This window comes from Vigna umbellata, chromosome 5, assembly GCF_029865625.1.
Source record: "Vigna umbellata cultivar VRB3 chromosome 5, Vumbellata_1.0, whole genome shotgun sequence".
In the NCBI taxonomy this organism is placed as follows: domain Eukaryota; kingdom Viridiplantae; phylum Streptophyta; class Magnoliopsida; order Fabales; family Fabaceae; genus Vigna; species Vigna umbellata.
In genome coordinates, this window is record NC_142169.1 from 69,749,579 (window position 1) to 69,767,883 (window position 18,305).

Below are 18,305 nucleotides of genomic sequence, written 5' to 3' on the forward strand. Positions count from 1 at the left end.
TGCTAAAATTATTATAAAAGAGATACACTTTTGTTGTTGGATTTCCTTGTTTCAACAAATGTAGTTTGTCATCCTACATGTTTGAATATTAATAGTCAATCATCTTTATAGTAAAATGTTTTATTCAAATATACGAGAAGGTGAACTAACATAAACGAATGCTAAGGCTCGATTAACTTCCTCTCTTAACCTATATAAGAGCAAGCACCATCCTTCTACCTCATACAATCTCAACCAAATACATACCAATTTCATATTTTGCAATTCAGCTATGGCCTCCAGCAAATCATTGATCACAGCTTTTGTTCTTGCTCTGACCTTCTCAAGCATGAGCATGAGCCTAGCAGCTCGCCATCTTTTGCAGACAACTGCACCAAATTTTCCAAGCATTCCTTCTTTGCCTAAATCAACATTGCCTCCTTCGCCTTCACTTCCAACACTGCCTCAGACCACTCTTCCACCTTTGCCATCGCTTCCACAGTTCAACCTTCCTCCAATGAATTCATTGCCCTCATTTCCCACCTTTACATTTCCAACTACCATGCCCTCCATCCCATTCCTCTCCCCACCACCTTCCACCTCCTCTCCTTGAAATATTTACTTTATGTCATACCTCATATATCCCCTGTTTGTTGTCTTTTCAGTTTATGAATTTCTTCTTCTTTCTTGTACTCTTTCTTGTTACTGATTACACAGTTATACAATTATCATGTCTTTCACTTTTGAAATCTTCCAGCAGCATGTAACGAGTATAAGTAAAGAAAGAAATCAAGAAAAACAAGTTATAACAGCAATATATTGTTTTCGCTGATTCTCAGAACACGAATAAAGGGATTTGTTAAGGCTTGTAAATCGCTGTCGTAAATATTTATCTGCATGCGCTCCACTGAAATCACCAGTAGATTAATATTTGACAAAACAAAATTCAGAGTAATCCTAAAAAGCAATAAAAATTGGTGCAATGTTGGACAATAAGCATTTCTGCAAATAATCGATCTTGGAAATATTGTCTGCGCGTATACCAATATTCAACATGGAGAAGAAGATCTTTAACAGCAAGATAGAACAGCATTAAAACGAACTGGTTAGCTTTTGCATCTATATTCGAGAAAGTACTAACTAGTTGCACGTAATGCACCCACAATATCACCATCAAGAATCTATATCATAAATTTCAAGATAATTATGATATCATAATTAGAGTAGACTTTAAATAGATAAGAAGTATTTCGTAACTCAATTTTACAAAATCTGTAAGATGAAATTTGTATCTTTTTATATTCTATAAACTTGTTTTACACTTCTCTTACTTTTCTTCTTTTGTGACTTAATGTTGAATTCAGTAGAAAAGGTACAGCACCAACATTGCATGATTTGGGAAATTCTCCTGCTGGAATTATTTTCCCTCCATTTCCTTCACGTACATGCTCCGACCAGATACATATATGTGGTGATGCTGATGTTGTATTGCGTATATGCACGAAAATAAAAATTAAAGCACTACCTTCCCCAGTCTCATGTTTATTTACTACTTTTCTGTCATGATTGGGTTGAATATGCTCTGTATTACTTTGTCATATGGCATAATATGGCCATTCCTTGTGAGCCTTTTCTAAAAGTTGCTTTGGAAACTAAGAATAATTACAACTCTTAAATATTCCATATTTTGAAATTTTATGATAAACATGATAATTTTGTCTTTTAAATGACACATTGGAAAAATGAAGTAAGAACGTGTATTTAAATTATTCTTAACCCAATTCTTAAATAATATGAAACTATTTAATATATTGGAACAAACCTCAGTTATTTAAAGAAAAATAAAATTCCATCTTTGTAACCACTTTTTTATTCTCTCGTCCAGAGTTCATCCTTAAAACTATTGAAATTCAGAATTTTTATCAACAATTTTATCCTTAAAAATAAGAAGAAAAAATATTTAAATTAATAATGACATCGATTCCTAAAAGATAAAAACCTATTGAATCTATCAAAACCGTTCTAATTACACGAAATTTGAAGACACTATAAAACTGCCTTCTAATATGTATACGTATCTCGGTTTAGCTTTTGTTCTAAAGTATGTTTGGTTAAAGGATACCTTTTTCTTTACTTGATTGATATAATACGGTCTTTAAGAGTTAAATAAGAGAATGCAATATGAATTTTTCGTTTTATTTTGTGAGAAGATGTAAGTTTAAATTGAAACTTTGCATCAGTATTCAGTGATATAAAAATGAAAATAGTGGAAAAGGTTGTTTTAAAAAATTATGAAAATAAAGTCCTTTTACATGGTGGTGATATGGACTTGGTCAAAGCCTAAAAATGGTAGTGTGACTCGGAATGTCTAAAGCGTGAGTGTGTGAGATGTAGGTGACGTTTGGCAGCTGAAATGAACTGTGTTAGATGAGCCAACTCAACTCAATTCAACTCTGCTATTTCCCCTTTTCCAACCCCTAAATACGTATGAGTTGGTCATCCTACGTTTGACATATTGGGAGCTATAACTTAATATCACCCAACCACCTTATCAGTCCAACATAATATAATTATTATCTATTCAAATAAAAGAGGAAGGTGAACAAACAAAAGCATTCTTAGGCTCTATTTTCTTCTCCAAACAAAGTTCAGCTGAAACCATAGCAAGCCCTATATATATCCTTCAGCCTTTCATACAATCTCAAACAAAATACATACCATTTTCTTACATAGCAATATCTCTTCATTATTGCACTTCAGAATACTATGGCCTCCACCAAATCATTCATCTCAGTTTTTCTTCTTGCTCTGACCTTCTCAGGCATGATGAGCATGAGCCTAGCAGCTCGCCATCTTATGCAGACAAGTGCACCAACATTGCCAACATTGCCAACATTGCCAACTATGCCTTCAATTCCAGCCCTTCCTCAGGGTAATGTTCCACCACTGCCCACTATCCCATCTTTGCCTACCACTTTGCCTCCACTTCCTACCAACATCCCTAACATTCCAACAATTCCACAGCTCAACGTTCCTCCATTGCCCTCAATCCCAGCATTCACAATTCCAACTACTATGCCCTCCATCCCATTCCTCTCCCCACCACCTTCCACCTCCACCCCTTAAACTACCTTTCTTTTCTTCATCCTGGGCAAGCTACCGTCTCAGTCTGATTCGTAGCAGTGCCAAGTTGCATGCTTCCTATAGATATGGCCTGATTCCTTTTGTGTGAGAGCCTTGTGTGGTGTTTTCCTTTTACTTTTGTCGTATGGTGTGAAAAACTGTATTTCTTTTCAGTTTATGTGAGTTATCGCTATTGTTTCTACTTTTTCTTGTATTATCGATTACAGATTGCGAATGATTACAGCTATACAAATTATAATGTCTTATCCTTTAATTTAAACTCTTCCAACATCCTAATTAGATGTCTAACTAACAGCATTTATATTATTACTAAGTATTTCAATAGAGAAGAAAGAAAGAAAAACATCACATTATTTAGTTGATGGACAAAGGTAAAAATACAAATAATACACCGATATATTCTTATGATTAAGCATAATGAAGGACATGAGAAATAAAGTAACATATCAAGATGTTATTCATACAATGCATGAGATATAATAAAATCACTGTTCTCTTCTTTAAACTCTTCTAATATTGAAGACAAAAATAGGAAATAAATATCCATCGTTTTCTTCTCCTGATACTCAAACTCTCAAACTATTCCTCCACTCTCGCCACGGAAACTAAATAGCTAAATGAAAGACAGAACACCAATAAAATGCACGATGTCCATCTATAGGGAAGAACCCGATTTTTTTTTTTTCATAAATATGCTATAAGAAAAATCGCACAGGTAAATCTATCTGCACTTCATCCAACCCAAAATTTAAAAACACAAAACTAAAGAAATCACCCCAATTCTCTTGAAAAAATGCAGAGGCTTAAGCTATTGACTTCCAATTATTAGATACGAAAATTCACATCTCCACCACGGAAGCAAACTACTATAAACCTATGTTCTGGAAAGCATTCTGCATCCTCCGAACTACATTGAGTTTAAAGATGTTTCTGCAAAGTTACATTCAACTTCTTGAAAACTGAAGTCTTCAAATGCTATAAGCTATGCATGTTGAACAATTTGTACATTCTATCCAATATAGAACCTTTTACTACTACTCGCTCTCTAACAAGAAGTCCCTCCCCTCCCCACAAACAACTCAGACATTCTCAAACAATCCTTAGAAATATCTCCATACCAATTTAACCCCAAGAAATTTTGTGGCATCAACATTGCCCAACATTGGGAATTCTCCTGTCCGCGTGATTTATCTTCATTCCCTCCAATAGCTGACTGGCCTGAGTATAGGTTGCCTTCACCCTTCATTCCCACACTTCCACCCTTCTCCACCAGTTCCTCCCACAATTACCAATCCTACATTAGGTAGTTCCATTATTAATTTGCTACAACGTATACATGCACCAGAGCAGATACATATAGCGTAGCTAATATTGCTTATGTGCAATTCTGCAGTAAAACAAAGGTTCACACCGCAGCACTAGCTTTCAATTCCCACCATGTTTAGTTACTTAGTTTGCTGTACATTGATTGAGTGAACTATGCCAAGTAGCCCCATGTAATGGAGCATCGTAAAATAACATTTTTCCCATTTGCTTTCTAATAAAATGTCTGTTCTGTTGCATTAAAGTACATATCTTTCCTCTACAATTTTGGTGTACAAGGGAAATATTTAATAAGGGTCAATCAACAATTCACATTCTCAATTAGTTAATTCAAACAATTCCGTGCGCATTGTACCATTAAGCATCCATAGCTAATCTAGATATACAAAAACATGGTTAACATTCGACTCGAAAGTATTAAGATTCAGCCGGTATAATAAGCCTCAATCAAATTCTAGTTTCATCAAAAAGTCATACATAGAACCTTTCAATCAGCAAAACTGAATACATATCAGAGATAAAATTCAAAGTATATATCTTAGCTGGCTTCATATTTGGGGTCTGCTGTGACAAAGTGATAAGCTATAACCAAAGCAAAAATCAAGATGCCGAGAAAATTGGCAATGACTCCCAAGGCTTCATCATCAATCATATCTCTTACGTTCTAGATCTGGACAAGACAAAAATAAAATAAAATCAAATAATTAAGAAACACATCAAATGAATTGCTTCACAGTAATCAACGTAAAGGAATTGAAATCTCAGTCATATTATCTGCGAACACGGCAAATAGAGAAATTTAAATAATTAAATAAATAAGAAATCGACCTTTTGTGAGGGGTTGAATGAGACTGTTTGATGGATCGCAATACGGTGAGGAACACGCACAGCCCCCGACTCTTTAAGAAGCAAGGGTGTGTGCGTTGACCTAGACTTTTTGTCCACATTCTAAACGCCGTCGTTTATATCAACGATTTAACGCGCAAAACAAAAATGTGATGTGGCTGCTGGGATTCGAGCCCAGGTCTCCACGGCCACAACGTGGAATTCTTACCACTAAACTACAGCCACTTCATGTATGAAATTATTTGATTAATCTCATATTATACGTAACACGCACAAAATGTTAATTTAGTCCTTCAAATTAACATGATTATTGAAAAGTTTCTTTCTAAGAACAAATTTAATCAATTTTATGTTAGACTATTAAAGTTAATATTTATGCTTATGTACCATGTTAAATAGCAATTTGTCGACATTGAAAAGTATACACTAATAGCAATTAAAACTTAAAGTTTTTTTTTTTATTTCTCATATTTTTCAATATTTTTTCTCGGTTAATCTTAACTTTTCTCTGATTTATTTTTATATTAAGTTCGTCCTTTAAAATTTAATACTTGTAACCGAGAGATGTGTAGAATTCTGACTTTAAAGTTCATCGAATTTGAGTTAATTGTTTTACATTGTTAGTTTTTCGATTCCTTTAGCTAAATAAATATATGAAAAGTAAACAACATGATATTGTTTTTCAGTTTAAAAAATGAGTATATTTTGTTTAATTAAAGTTCAAATTTTAAAATCAAACCATAAAGTTGTGTGTTCTCTATATAACAAAAAAAATGCATAACATGTATTTGATCACATAACTATTAAACTACTAATTTATAAATGGTTACATAGAGTAATAGAAATTAATTAAAACCATACACATCACTACTAAGATTCTGTAAGATATAAAATATTCTACCTAAATTAAGTTAGTAACTTATATATTATTTGATGACTTAGGAGCTATCATTATTAATGAATCTAAATTTTCTATAATTTTTTTTAAGCTCTTACGATAGAAGACGCAGTTACGTTGTTGCTACAAAGAGGAGAGATACCAACAAAGCAAATAAACCAGCAAGGAGATAAACTCAGAGACAGAGACACCTGGAAGCGGTTTTCACCCATTAAACCGACCAGCGGTTTTCACCCATGAGACCGACAAGCGGTTTTCCACTGTTTTTCCCCAAAATAATGAAAAATTATTGGGTTAGGAAGATTATTAAAGTTGGTTTTTGGATAATATAGATTAAAAATATTTTGTATGCACCATTTTGATTATATAGATTAAAAATATTTTGTTATATTCTTGTAACGATAAAATAACTATGAAATTTAAAAATTTAATTTAATCTTAGTGTATTTATATTTATAATAATATATAATGAAATATTGTTTCTGTGTATGCTTTTATCCAAACATTTAGCAAAATTTTCAAAATGCTTAATTAATTACACCTTAATTGTTGATTCTCTTTGAAACAGTTTCACCTTTATTTATTTTTCATAAATATCTTGAGTAACGTATAGAGTTTGTTTACTAAGACAAAAGATCAGCTACTAATTTTTCATTTGGTAAATACTTTAAAGCAGAAAACTTTAGTAATAATAAGTTATGAATTTTTTTTAACTAGCTAGGAGCTTTGTAATTTATTATTATTATTATTATCCCTCACATTATATACTTATTTATTATATTTAATTTTGTTTTATTTATTATTATATATTATATGTGATATGCGTGTCTTTTAATTTAAATCAATGTTGGTATAAAAAGAATCATAATTCCATTTTAGAGTAACTGAAATATATTTAATTATTCATTGAGTAGTTTATATTTTTATAAGTAAACTAGTTATTAAATAAAAATAATATAATTTAAAAAATATGAAATATATGCTAAAATTGAGATAGTTGTATATTGTTATAACTAATAAATAAATATCATAGTAGAGATCTCGCGAAGGAAGGAGTATAAAAGAAGAACACGGAAGAGGAGACAGAACAGAGGAGTGAAGAGAAGAAGGAAGAAGAAGAAGAAGAAACAGAGAAAAGAAAAGGAATCAGAGAAGAAAATGGGAGTGGAGAAGCAATTGTTGAGGCCTGGCACCGGTCCCAAGCCACTTCCTGGTCAACAAGTCACCGTTCACTGCACTGGTTTCGGTTCGTTTCTCTCTCTCTCCCTTTCCCTTTCTAAACCCTAAATCTCTCTCTTTTCCCAGCGTTCTTAGATCTCACCCTTCTTTCATGTGCTTACCGTTGTCGATTCTGTGTGCAGGGAAGAACGGCGACCTCACTCAGAAATTTTGGAGGTTACCTGATTACCATTTCATTTACGTCTTCCTTGCTTTTCAATATACTCATTCATCACTCTTTTTCTTGCAGCACAAAGGATCCCGGCCAAACCCCTTTCTCCTTTAAAATCGGCCAAGGCTCTGTCATCAAAGGTATACCGTTTTCACTTACTGATTATTCATTATTTCTATAATACTTCCTATTTTTTGTTTTCTAATGTAAATTCATTGTAATATCCTTTTTTTTTTTTCAACTATCTGTGTCTGTAGGATGGGATGAAGGTGTGATTGGCATGCAAATTGGTGAAGTTGCTCGTCTCCGGGTAATGCTAGCAACTCCTTATTCTTACATGTTCCCGCTTGAAAAATCTCATAGCTTCTCGAATCTTTTGTGTAACTAGCATTCTCACTTTTAGGAATATCCTTCATCTTTTCTCCTCTACATATACATGCTTTGCTTTTATCTGCATTAGTCGATTTTTTTCCCAATATTACATCCAACTGAGTGTTTGGTGTCAATTCAAATTAGCTGTATCTTACCATTTGTTGGCGCTGATGTACTTTTATTAATTCCTTGCTGTTTGTTTGTTGCTTCTTTTGGGAGTGGAGGGTTATTTAATTTTATAGAGCATTTTTTTCACATTGTTGATGATCTTGCAGTGCACTCCTGATTATGCTTATGGTGCTGGTGGCTTTCCTGCTTGGGGAATACAGCCCAACTCTGTTCTGGAATTTGAAATCGAAGTCCTGAGTGTGAATTGAAAACCTTGTTAGTTTGTCTGTCTCCGCGCAAAGAATAAGAGCATCTCTTTCCATGGGCATGTGTAACAGTATCCCAATGCAATGAGTGATATTTAAGGTGGCTGAGTTGTTTGATCTAAATGCTAAATGACTTCTTGAACTATCTCAAACTTTTTTAATATTATATTCCGTACCTTTACTATTCTTTTTTTCATTTCTTGAGGAAATTAATATTATCTGACAACGACATTACCTTAAATTCTGCTTCCATGGGAAAGGATGAATTTTTTTTTGGTATCTTACAGAATCTAGTGTTTTGATCATTTGACCGATCTTCGCTAGTCTATCATGATCATCGCACTTGTAGATTGATAGCATGTTTTTCTATTGTTAATAGCAATAATAGGGATATTGTTATCACGATTTGTTTTTGTTGGTAAAGCTGTTGCTACAATCCTATATTTGTGCTAGTTGCATGGAAATAGAACTATTTTGGCTTTAAGCCATCCTTGAATGTAGAACATTGCTTATCTCATGAGCATTTAGGTATCGCTTGAACCTCTGATGCAGCCTCGGTTCCGGGTCTTTCTTTTTCTTCTTCTTCTTCATATGTTGCATCTTTTACTGAGTTATTTTCCTCTTCTGCTTCAATTTCTTGGCTTGGCCCAGTTATGAGAATAACTGTTGTTATTAATGGAGAGAAGTGATGAAGGATGTTAAGAAAGTATGATAATGGTGCTTTCACCCTTGAATTGTGGATAAACACTTAGCACGATTAACCCTAAACGAATACTTTTACTCCAGTTAAGTGGGCTGTAATCAACAAGGTAACAATAATTCTAAGAGGCCCCTGCCGGAAGAACTTTTTTTTTAAATTAGTGATATTAAATCCATATCATACATTTTTTTAAAAGAATCTGGAAAATTATCTTCGGGAAAATTAATATCTATTGTGTATTTCACATATTACATAACGGAAATGTATTTTTTTTTTTGTTTACATTACAAAAACTACTTATTATATTATTAATTTTTCATTAATTAAATTCTGTGAAAGATATTCTTTTTAAAGAGATATAAAAGCTGTAAGCAGCATGAAAGAATGAAAATAGAGTTGTGTAAATAGTAATGCGCTAAGTGCAAATAGAATCACACGATCTTCAGCCTATTAGTTGACTTGTGCCATTGTCAGTCGAATGCAATTGCTTCTTAGAAAGGGTAGCTTCTTCCAACTTACATCTTCATATAGTTTTCTAATTGATTTATTTGCATCCTTCTCCCTCATTCTTCATCGTATTCTTCTTACATCGGGGCCTCTGTTTCAATTTTCATCTTCTTTTTCCTATTCTAGTTCCCCACCTTTTTTTCCTTACTCTTCATCTTCTTTTTATTGTGTATATTTATTAAAAAAATACCGTATTTTGCAATCTAAAATATATATTTTTATTTTGAATTATATATTAATTAGACAATCCAAAACTAAAAAAAAGACCAATGCTTCGTAGATAGTAAAAAACTAAGGAGTCTTTAATTGAGCATACCTTTTTTGTTCAGACTTCAATTCAGGTTGCACACAAAAATTTCCATCAAGAGCTTTTTCTTCATTGTATAAAAAATTTTCAAAATAAGCAAGTAGAGAGAAGTAATGGAAATTTTACGTATAGATGTCATTCACCCAAACCAATTTTATGGGTACATTTCCTTAAAGTTCTCCAAGGAAAGTGAAATTAACGTATATTATTTTGTAGAATATTTGTTTTAGTATTTTATTTTTTTAACAAGGAGTTATCTAATACCGTTGTTGACACTCAATTAAACTATTACCTGATATAACATTCAAATGTGGGAAATAAATCAAATTGTCAACGCTGCATTCCCATCACCAGACCTTCTAAATTTTCACGGTGAAAGGATGCAAGATTTCTTTCAATGCAGTGATGATTAAACTATGATGAAGGTTTTCAAAGAGAATAATTCTGCACTGCAAATCATTCCAATATTCCAATACTGCTAAAGTTGGTTTCAAGCAGAGGAATTCCGAACAAACAAAGATCTCGTGACAGTATTCACGATAATAATTTGCCATTTTGCTCAGAAAAAAGTAGGACAACTACTATCAGTGGTTCTGATAAAGCTAGCTGAAATATCATTTGAAGTGGAAAGAAAGTGATGCGAAGCCTAAAGGTATGAATTTTTTTCCTTTCCCTTTTAAAAGGGATAAATAAAATCAGAAAGTAATCAATTCATGTATGTGTTATTTAATGAAAAAGGTGGAAGGAATCCCTGAATTGTAGCATCCAGTCTCTGCAATCCAACCGCACTTAGGTGTAGCTGTAACCCAAAGGAAAGACTTCATTATAGATTTTGGTATTTGGTGCTTGTGCCCTCTCCAAGCAAAATGGTATTATTTCTTTTATGTTATGTGACATATTTTTTCCCATTCCACCACACTACCTATTATTCATATTGCCATGGTTATGTTGATTTGATAAGTCTTCGTACAAAATAAGATTATACGGTTGAAAATTCAAGTGTGAGTCTAAGTTTCACATTAGATAGAAATGAGAGAGTATAACACTATATAAAGATGAAAAACCTATTAACTCATTGTCTTAAAGTTTTGAGTAGAAAGTGGTGTCAATCTCTTATGTGGTTGGACTCAAATCTCATTTGGTGTTTGTATCTTTCCGGTCAATATAAACAACTTCTTATTATATGGATTTATGAGCACAATGTATGAACTCATTGTCTGAGGAATTTGTAGGGAGGTTAACCACACACATACACACAGGTCTCTATACTGGTAAGATATTATCCGCTTTGGACTAGACCCTCACGGGTTTGTTTTTGGTATCCACTCCAAAAAGTCTCTTACTAATAGATGTATCTTATGTGTATATAAATTCATGCTCATCTCTTATTTTATCTGATGTGAGACTTTGTTTGTACCCAACAGATCTCACCCCAACACCATATAGATAACTTACAATATATGCATGAATTATTCCATGGTATAATGATATTGTTGCCCTTTAATAAATTTGGAGTCTTTTGTTGTGTATGTTTCGGCTTTTTCATGAAATGCACGGGTGTAGTATGTTAGATTGGATGATTGTGGTTAGTGGGCTAAAAATGGGAGCTGCACTTGATGAACATGATCTAGTATTTGCATAATAATTCTCTTATTTTTATGGTCGTGCTTTGTTGCATCATTGGTTCCATGTACCTCGTGCCAATGTGGTCTCTTTGGTGGGGGCGATTGGGCCCTGGAGTTTGGTTTCATTTCAATGACTAGCTAACAACAAATTACCAAGTTAATGAGTGTATTAGATTATCCATGAGTGAACGGCACATGTTTGTGTCTTTGCTCCACTGAACTCTGGCTTTTGTTTGGGCAATGTTATTGTCATCATAATTGTTATAATTATAACCATTCAACGCTATGACAAATGTGCCAATGCTTTTGCTTTGATAATCGCCAGATAATTCATCAATTCATTTCTTAAGCAACTTTCACATTTTGCTTCATACATTGGGAAGCAATGAATAATAAATAAGGACTGTTGTGGAAGTTACATGTCACCAAAAGAAAATCATGGCTAAATCTTCAATCATTACATAACAACTAGTAAGATCGTGTAATTTTGCAATTTCACTTCTTTCCGACGGATAATTTAAACAACATTTTTAAAAAGTAAAATATAATTCTGATAAATGATAAAAATCATCATTATTGTCATTTTAATATACTTAGATTAACATTAATTATTTCAATAGCATTAAAACATTAGAATCTTTATTGAAAAGATTATTGAATAAACACAATTTGATCATCAGTGATGCATTTTAAATTTATTTTTCTTAAGTCAATTAAGAAAAATACCTAAGTTAATAGAATTTATCATTGTCTTAAGAAAGACACTTAAGATTTTTTTCAGAACAGGAGATAAGCGAATTTCTAACTTGATTGATTTCACAAAAATGTTAATGTTTGAACTTACAATACCATATGTAATGCATAAATATTTTTATAATATTATAGAAAATAATGGGTTAAAATCTGGGTTTCAAATCATCAAGAGAGACTTAACTGTTACTTAAAGTACAAAATATAATCAAATTTAGCTACTATAAACTAAAAAGTATATCTTCAAATTTATTACTTGAAATAAATGATAAATATACTTTCAAATCATTAAATACTAATCAAAGAAATTTTCCAAAGGCAAAACAGAATGAAAAAAATTATTTTTGAAGGAAAAAAAATCATTATTTTACCTAACAAAATAGCATAAATGGTGAAAAAGAAAAAAAAAAGGGAAAAAAAGGAAGGGCAAAAGTGGGATTTGATTGTGTATATAGTGGGGGGCATGCACACCACTGCCCAAACTCCCTCCACTGCTTCTTTCTCACATTTTCTTGAAACCGTTCACTGTCTTTGCCTTTCTTTCTCTCAGCCAATCCCTCCAACTGTAAGTCTTTCCAAATCTGAGTAACTTTTTCCTTGCTTCTCATTTTTCTTATCTGTCGTTTGGTTTGTTACTGGGTAACACAAAATCATGTTAAAGGTGAAGGCTTTAATTCAATTGGGGTTACCATATCCGATATGATTAAATTCAGTCTCTTTTTTTTTTTTCTTTTAATTGGGATCATCTTGGCTAAATTAACAACCTTTTTTGGTTGCTGACAGACTTCAGGATTACAGAGTTGGTTCAATTTTACTTTTTATTTCTTGTCGCTGAGTAGAACAACTGTAAATTTCAAGGAATTGAAAAAATGTAATTGGGTAATTACCCTACTGGGTCACGTGGCCTTCACGGCCTTCTTCCTTAGCTGCCAACAAGTTAACATCATGATGATTACTTTCTCTGTAATCTTATTATGTTCCTTGTTTAGCCAGATTAGTCTCTCCCCCAATTGGATAGAAAATTAAGAGAAGACCGAGGCTTCTACAGTTTCATGTTTTTGAAGAAATGAATGGATGAGTTGTTTTCTGGAATTAGTTTTCCGTTGTTACTGGTTATTGATGTTTTCTCATTTATAATAAAATAAAACACTTTGTTTTGGTTTTTATAATATAAAACTTTGTTGTTTTCCTTGCTGCTACTGTGTTTGCTAGCATCAAATTTGTTTTAATCTTGTTTCAGAGAAATTGGTGCTGAAGGCATAACATCTTGCTGAAGCTCTAAGCGATTGTGAAATCTTAAGTCACACAGGAAGAAATCAGCATGCGGTGGTTGGGTCTTATGTTTTATGTATATCGTCAAGTTGTACGCTTGAACTTATATTGTAAAGTTATTCTATAGGTTCCCAGTCCCGTCAATCCTTTTACTTTGTTACTTTTGGAGTTAGGTTCCTTATTCTTAACTACTGCCATGGAAGACGAGCGCTGTTTGATAACTTCTTCAGATAAGTATAGAATTGGGTGAAAGATTGGGAGGGAAGATAGAGCCTGGTATTTGTGCCTTCGGTATTGTTATGTTTCTGTGGTTCTAGCTGATTTTGATCTATAATTAGCTTGGTTTCTTCATTATCACATTCCATTGGGACCTTTTCTTGGGTGTGCATTACATTCTAGTGTGGTAGGATCCAAAAGAAGTTATGGTGTGCCAAGCAGCGAGCCAAACAAGATTTCGGGCTTTGAAACATGAGAATGGCATTGAAGGTGAACCGACAATTATAGTTAGAGTGATAGCATGCTTTCAACCTTTGCACGATTGTCAGGTTAGTAACCTATTGCTGATTCTTAGTGTTTTGCAATTGCATTTCTTTCCTAACACTGTAGACATGATTTTGAAACCAGCTGTTTGAAGAAAATTTTCATTATGCCCCTTTTCTGCGTATAGAACATTTACTATCAATGATCACTAGATCTATGGTATCAGCTATTGGACAATTTTATGAGTGATATCTTCTAACTCTTTGCAGGCTGAGTACTTCCGTCATCTGCTTAAGCCTGTCACGTAGATTGCTTTGCATTTATTTCTCTTTAAGCTGGAATTTTCTGTTTCTGTCATTTGTTCTTAAGAGAGGCAGCAAGTCATTGAAAAACCCATATCAAGACGCCATAACATCTACTGGTATGTATTTTCAAATGCTCTTTTCATTTTCACGTCTGAAAGGTTCAAGTCTTTCATCATCAGCATTGATCGGTCTGTTCTATTGTTCTTTAGGTCATATTTTTCGTTGGATGGTTAAGGCTCATTGGTCTTGGCCTTACCCACAGCACGTGGCTTGGCCATCACCTTACTTTAATAGCCCTTGCACCTCAGCAGAGCCCAGTTCGCTGGTTCGTTCAACATACATGAACTCTAGCACTTGCATCTTTCCTGCTGTCAGCATATTTCCCGGGTTCACAGCTCCTGCTATCCCAGATTTGAAGAGTGAGCAGACCAAGGAAGTGCAAGGATTCCTTCAGCATCCCAGTTTGGAACCATGTTTGAACGGAACACATACTGGAGAGGCTATGCAAAATGCATCTTTGCAGAAGAAGTTGCTTGTGTTTGACCACTCTGGTAGTAAGACAAGGTTGCTTTATAGTCCTGTCTTCCCTTTTGTCCAGAGTCCAATTGTTACCGCTACCCAATTTACTCAAGTTTATGATGTAAACGAAGAAGCACGGGCAACAAATATAGGTCCAAAGCATTGGCCCGTGTACACTTCACCAGAAGAGACTGGTAAGGATCGTGTAGATAATGAAGAAAGTGAAATGCATGAAGACACAGAAGAAATCAATGCATTGCTTTATTCTGATGATTTTTATGATGATGATGATGGTGATGATGATGAGGTAACTAGCACAGGTCATTCTCCGTTGGTTACTGAAAAAACTTGTGTGATTCAAGAACAGTTTGTGGATATGAAGGAGGAAGTTGTTAGCACTGATTGGCCAAACAAAAGGCAGAAGTTAATTGATGGTGGATTCAATAGATTACCACCACTTGTGGAGAGTGCTAGTTCCGAAAGGCTAGATAAAATGTGTGAGTATGCCAGTGATGTTGAATCAAACTGTTCTAGTAGTGGTGGGGTGTATGCTACAAGGAAAACTAAAGATAACTCAACAGCTGTTGATATTCAATTGAAAAAGGATAAAATCCGTAAACTGGTGAGAGTTCTTGAGAACTTTATTCCAGGAGCAAAAGGAAAGCACCCCCTATTAGTCATCGATGGTACCATTGAGTACTTGGAATCTCTGATGTCCCAAACTGGTACACTGAAATATAACTAAGTGCCCATTGTGGTGGTTACAAAATGGTTGAAGGGCACATTGATGGTGAAAAAAGTTGTGTGTTGAATCATTAGATTTATTGCATTATAAGTTTGAACTTATCATCCTTGCTTCTTTGATCTTGTTCCTCGAGGTGTATTCATATTTTGCCAATAAAAGGGATGAAAGAGGCAATAGAGGGGTACTACACTTTGCCACTGCAATATGGGGTTTAGGAGATTTAAATTTGATGAGGATTAAAGATATTTTATCCTTTAGCTTTTGGAGGATTAAAGGTCAGAGAGATTGAAGGGATGGGTGATGGTAGTGGATGGCTGTGCTGTAAATGAGGACACTTTTTTCTCCCGGAGTGTTGAATTCTCTTGTTGATTGAATGCATGCGCGTTAGGTAACTGGGGTCCCACTTTCCACCCTCCCTTTAATTCCTGATTTTATGCTCTGTCCTCTCTTCCAAGCTTGGCTTGTACACATATAATGCTAGCGTAGACTATAAAGTACCAAGAAAGTTCCATGTTGGGGCGTGCTTGAATGAGGAGCGTGGTGTTTCATCATGACTTGTTGGGGCCCTTTGTTGGATACACACAACACACAACAACACGTTATGGTAAAGGTTTCTTTGTTTTACGTGTTGAGGGTGGAATCATAGGTGATTCTATTTTCTACGTTGTAATTGAGAGGTGGCTTGAGTATTCTATATTTCTTTTTCATGATGTTACTATGTATGTATCTGTCGGTTGTGTGATTGTTTGAATAATTGGAGTGTCAATGTTTGTATTCCGGTTTCATGTTTTCTATCTTCATTGTCATTGTCTTATCTGATCAATACTTAAATACTACCAATCCATCATTCATAACTTGTTCTGTTTTCAGTAGATTTTGCATTAAAGTGAGCCAGAAAACGTGCAATAAGAAATACTAAAAAAGTGATAACCCTATCTTTTCACCTGTGAGACGGAAAGACTGGAAATTTCTCAAACCTGATGAGATGGGTCCCCACCAGTTTGGTAAAATCTTTATGCAAACAAAAGTTCAAATTAACTTTAGAATATTGTCTGTCTGCGTTGTGCGAGTGCGACACTTGTAGCTTACATGATAATAATTTCTTCAATATTTAATATAATCAATAATTTGAATTTGTTTTGTGTTAGTTAATCTAAGGATCTGTGTGGAAATTAAAGTTTAATTAATGATTTTGTTCAGTCCCGTCACACTTCTTAGTCCAAGTAGTTTTGGCTTTGTAGGTCTATCTTTTGTGTCATACTTTCTTGACATAAAGCAATGGTATTAAATGAACACTAATCTCTCAATCATGCCGTCACTTCCAAATTTGTGATATTTTATCCACAAAACATGAACACCTTAAGAAAATTTTCTGCTTTTATTAGTTATTATAAAATTTTCATATTGGTTTTACTTTACCATTTATTTCTCAAGTTTTTGCATGAGATAGCAAATTCAAATAAATCGGAAACAGAAGATGGTTCGTCGTTGACTAATCGGTCAACCATGAATCAGAAGATGCTACCTATGCAACTGAAGTAAACGCATCGTATGCGTCCTATTTTTGTAATTAAAAATCAAAATAAAAACACAAACGAACGAACGCTATTTTTCTTCAGAACTTTTTCAAGTTTGGAAAATTTTCAGTCCGATATAAAACTAAATTTAGCACAAAAGGGATTTCAATTTGAAAAGAATGAATTTTTAATTTGGAAAAAAAAGTATTAATTAAGGTTTCTAAATGAAATTTAGGAAGCAGAACAGCAGAACTTTATTGAATTTTACTTTCTAGGTTTCCTTCTGAATGATTTCTATTTGTAAGTTTTAAGAATTTAAATATTAAAATCAATTTTTAGTTTTAGGGTGAATTTTAGTTTTAAAAATTAATTTTACTTCTATTTTTCATTTTAAAATAAATTAGTTTAAGTTTTTTTTTATATTTTAAAATTAGTTTAATTAAATGTTTGTGTAATGGTTATAATAATAATAATAATAATAATGCATATGATTAGTAGTGATAATTTTTTTGTCATAAAGACAATGATGTTATTAGTAATGATGATAGTATTGATGTAGTAATAACAAATTGATGTAGTAATAATAACAACAAAAAAAATCATTCCTAAATATAACACTAATATATTAAAATAAAAATCAAATCTGTAATTTTTTAAATAAATGTAAAAAGAAAATGTTTTAAAACGGCGTAAAAATGTTTCGATTACATGTTTATCCAACAAAATTTATTTTAAAACTTAAAAGAAAAACTGCTATCAATCCTAAAGGGGCCCTAGCTAAAGAGTAGTTCCTCATCATTGATATGAATTTGTAATTCCCTGATTACTTTAAATATTTAAGAATTTTTTAAAAATAAAAATAATTAATTTAAATTATATATTTAAGATGTAAATGTATTTAAGATTTTTTTACTGAAAATGGTGAACTATTTTTGTTAATATCTAATCTCTGGAATGTTTATATAAGCAAAAACATGCAATTATGAAGCATTTGACATTGATATTGGTGACAGTGCAGTGCAACAATGACAGGTTCTGGAATCTGATGAATAATATCTAATCAGCTGAAGGCCAACAATCATTTATGGTCACTGTTTAGCAGAAATGGTTCTTGGCAGCCACTGTATAAACTGGAGGCTATAATTATGAGTTGGTTGAAAAATCAGTGAGTATATATATTATCGCTCTGCTTATCATACCAGATAAAGTTCTTCCAATGTGCACAGAGAAGAACATTATTAGATCCAAATGG

At 33.2% G+C, this 18,305-nt stretch overlaps 4 protein-coding genes and 1 non-coding gene across 5 annotated transcripts; 3 read left to right on the top strand and 2 right to left on the bottom strand.

The window, feature by feature from the left end:
- The first annotated feature begins 213 nt into the window (after positions 1 to 213).
- On the top strand, positions 214 to 3,376 carry LOC124838778 (uncharacterized). The gene is made up of 2 exons (XM_088115935.1): positions 214 to 589; positions 2,713 to 3,376. The coding sequence occupies exons 1-2, from the start codon at positions 272 to 274 to the stop codon at positions 3,103 to 3,105; spliced, it is 711 nt and encodes a 236-aa protein (XP_087972061.1). The 5' UTR covers positions 214 to 271; the 3' UTR covers positions 3,106 to 3,376.
- Positions 3,377 to 4,732: 1,356 nt separating this feature from the next.
- LOC124838779 (dolichyl-diphosphooligosaccharide--protein glycosyltransferase subunit 4A) lies at positions 4,733 to 5,116 on the bottom strand. Its single transcript, XM_047314465.2, has one exon. The coding sequence runs from the start codon at positions 5,096 to 5,098 to the stop codon at positions 4,985 to 4,987; it is 114 nt and encodes a 37-aa protein (XP_047170421.1). The 5' UTR covers positions 5,099 to 5,116; the 3' UTR covers positions 4,733 to 4,984.
- A 329-nt stretch (positions 5,117 to 5,445) lies between these two features.
- On the bottom strand, positions 5,446 to 5,517 carry TRNAH-GUG (transfer RNA histidin (anticodon GUG)). Its single transcript has one exon. It is a non-coding gene; the product is annotated as a tRNA-His (tRNA).
- A 1,717-nt stretch (positions 5,518 to 7,234) lies between these two features.
- On the top strand, positions 7,235 to 8,510 carry FKBP12 (FK506-binding protein 12). The gene is made up of 5 exons (XM_047314467.2): positions 7,235 to 7,436; positions 7,552 to 7,585; positions 7,659 to 7,720; positions 7,838 to 7,890; positions 8,228 to 8,510. Exons 1-5 carry the CDS (start codon positions 7,349 to 7,351, stop codon positions 8,327 to 8,329), a joined length of 339 nt encoding a protein of 112 aa, XP_047170423.1. The 5' UTR covers positions 7,235 to 7,348; the 3' UTR covers positions 8,330 to 8,510.
- A 4,166-nt stretch (positions 8,511 to 12,676) lies between these two features.
- On the top strand, positions 12,677 to 16,328 carry LOC124838777 (transcription factor SAC51-like). The gene is made up of 4 exons (XM_047314461.2): positions 12,677 to 12,780; positions 13,456 to 14,032; positions 14,237 to 14,388; positions 14,482 to 16,328. Exon 4 carries the CDS (start codon positions 14,499 to 14,501, stop codon positions 15,534 to 15,536), a length of 1,038 nt encoding a protein of 345 aa, XP_047170417.2. The 5' UTR covers positions 12,677 to 12,780; positions 13,456 to 14,032; positions 14,237 to 14,388; positions 14,482 to 14,498; the 3' UTR covers positions 15,537 to 16,328.
- The last annotated feature ends 1,977 nt before the right edge of the window (positions 16,329 to 18,305 follow it).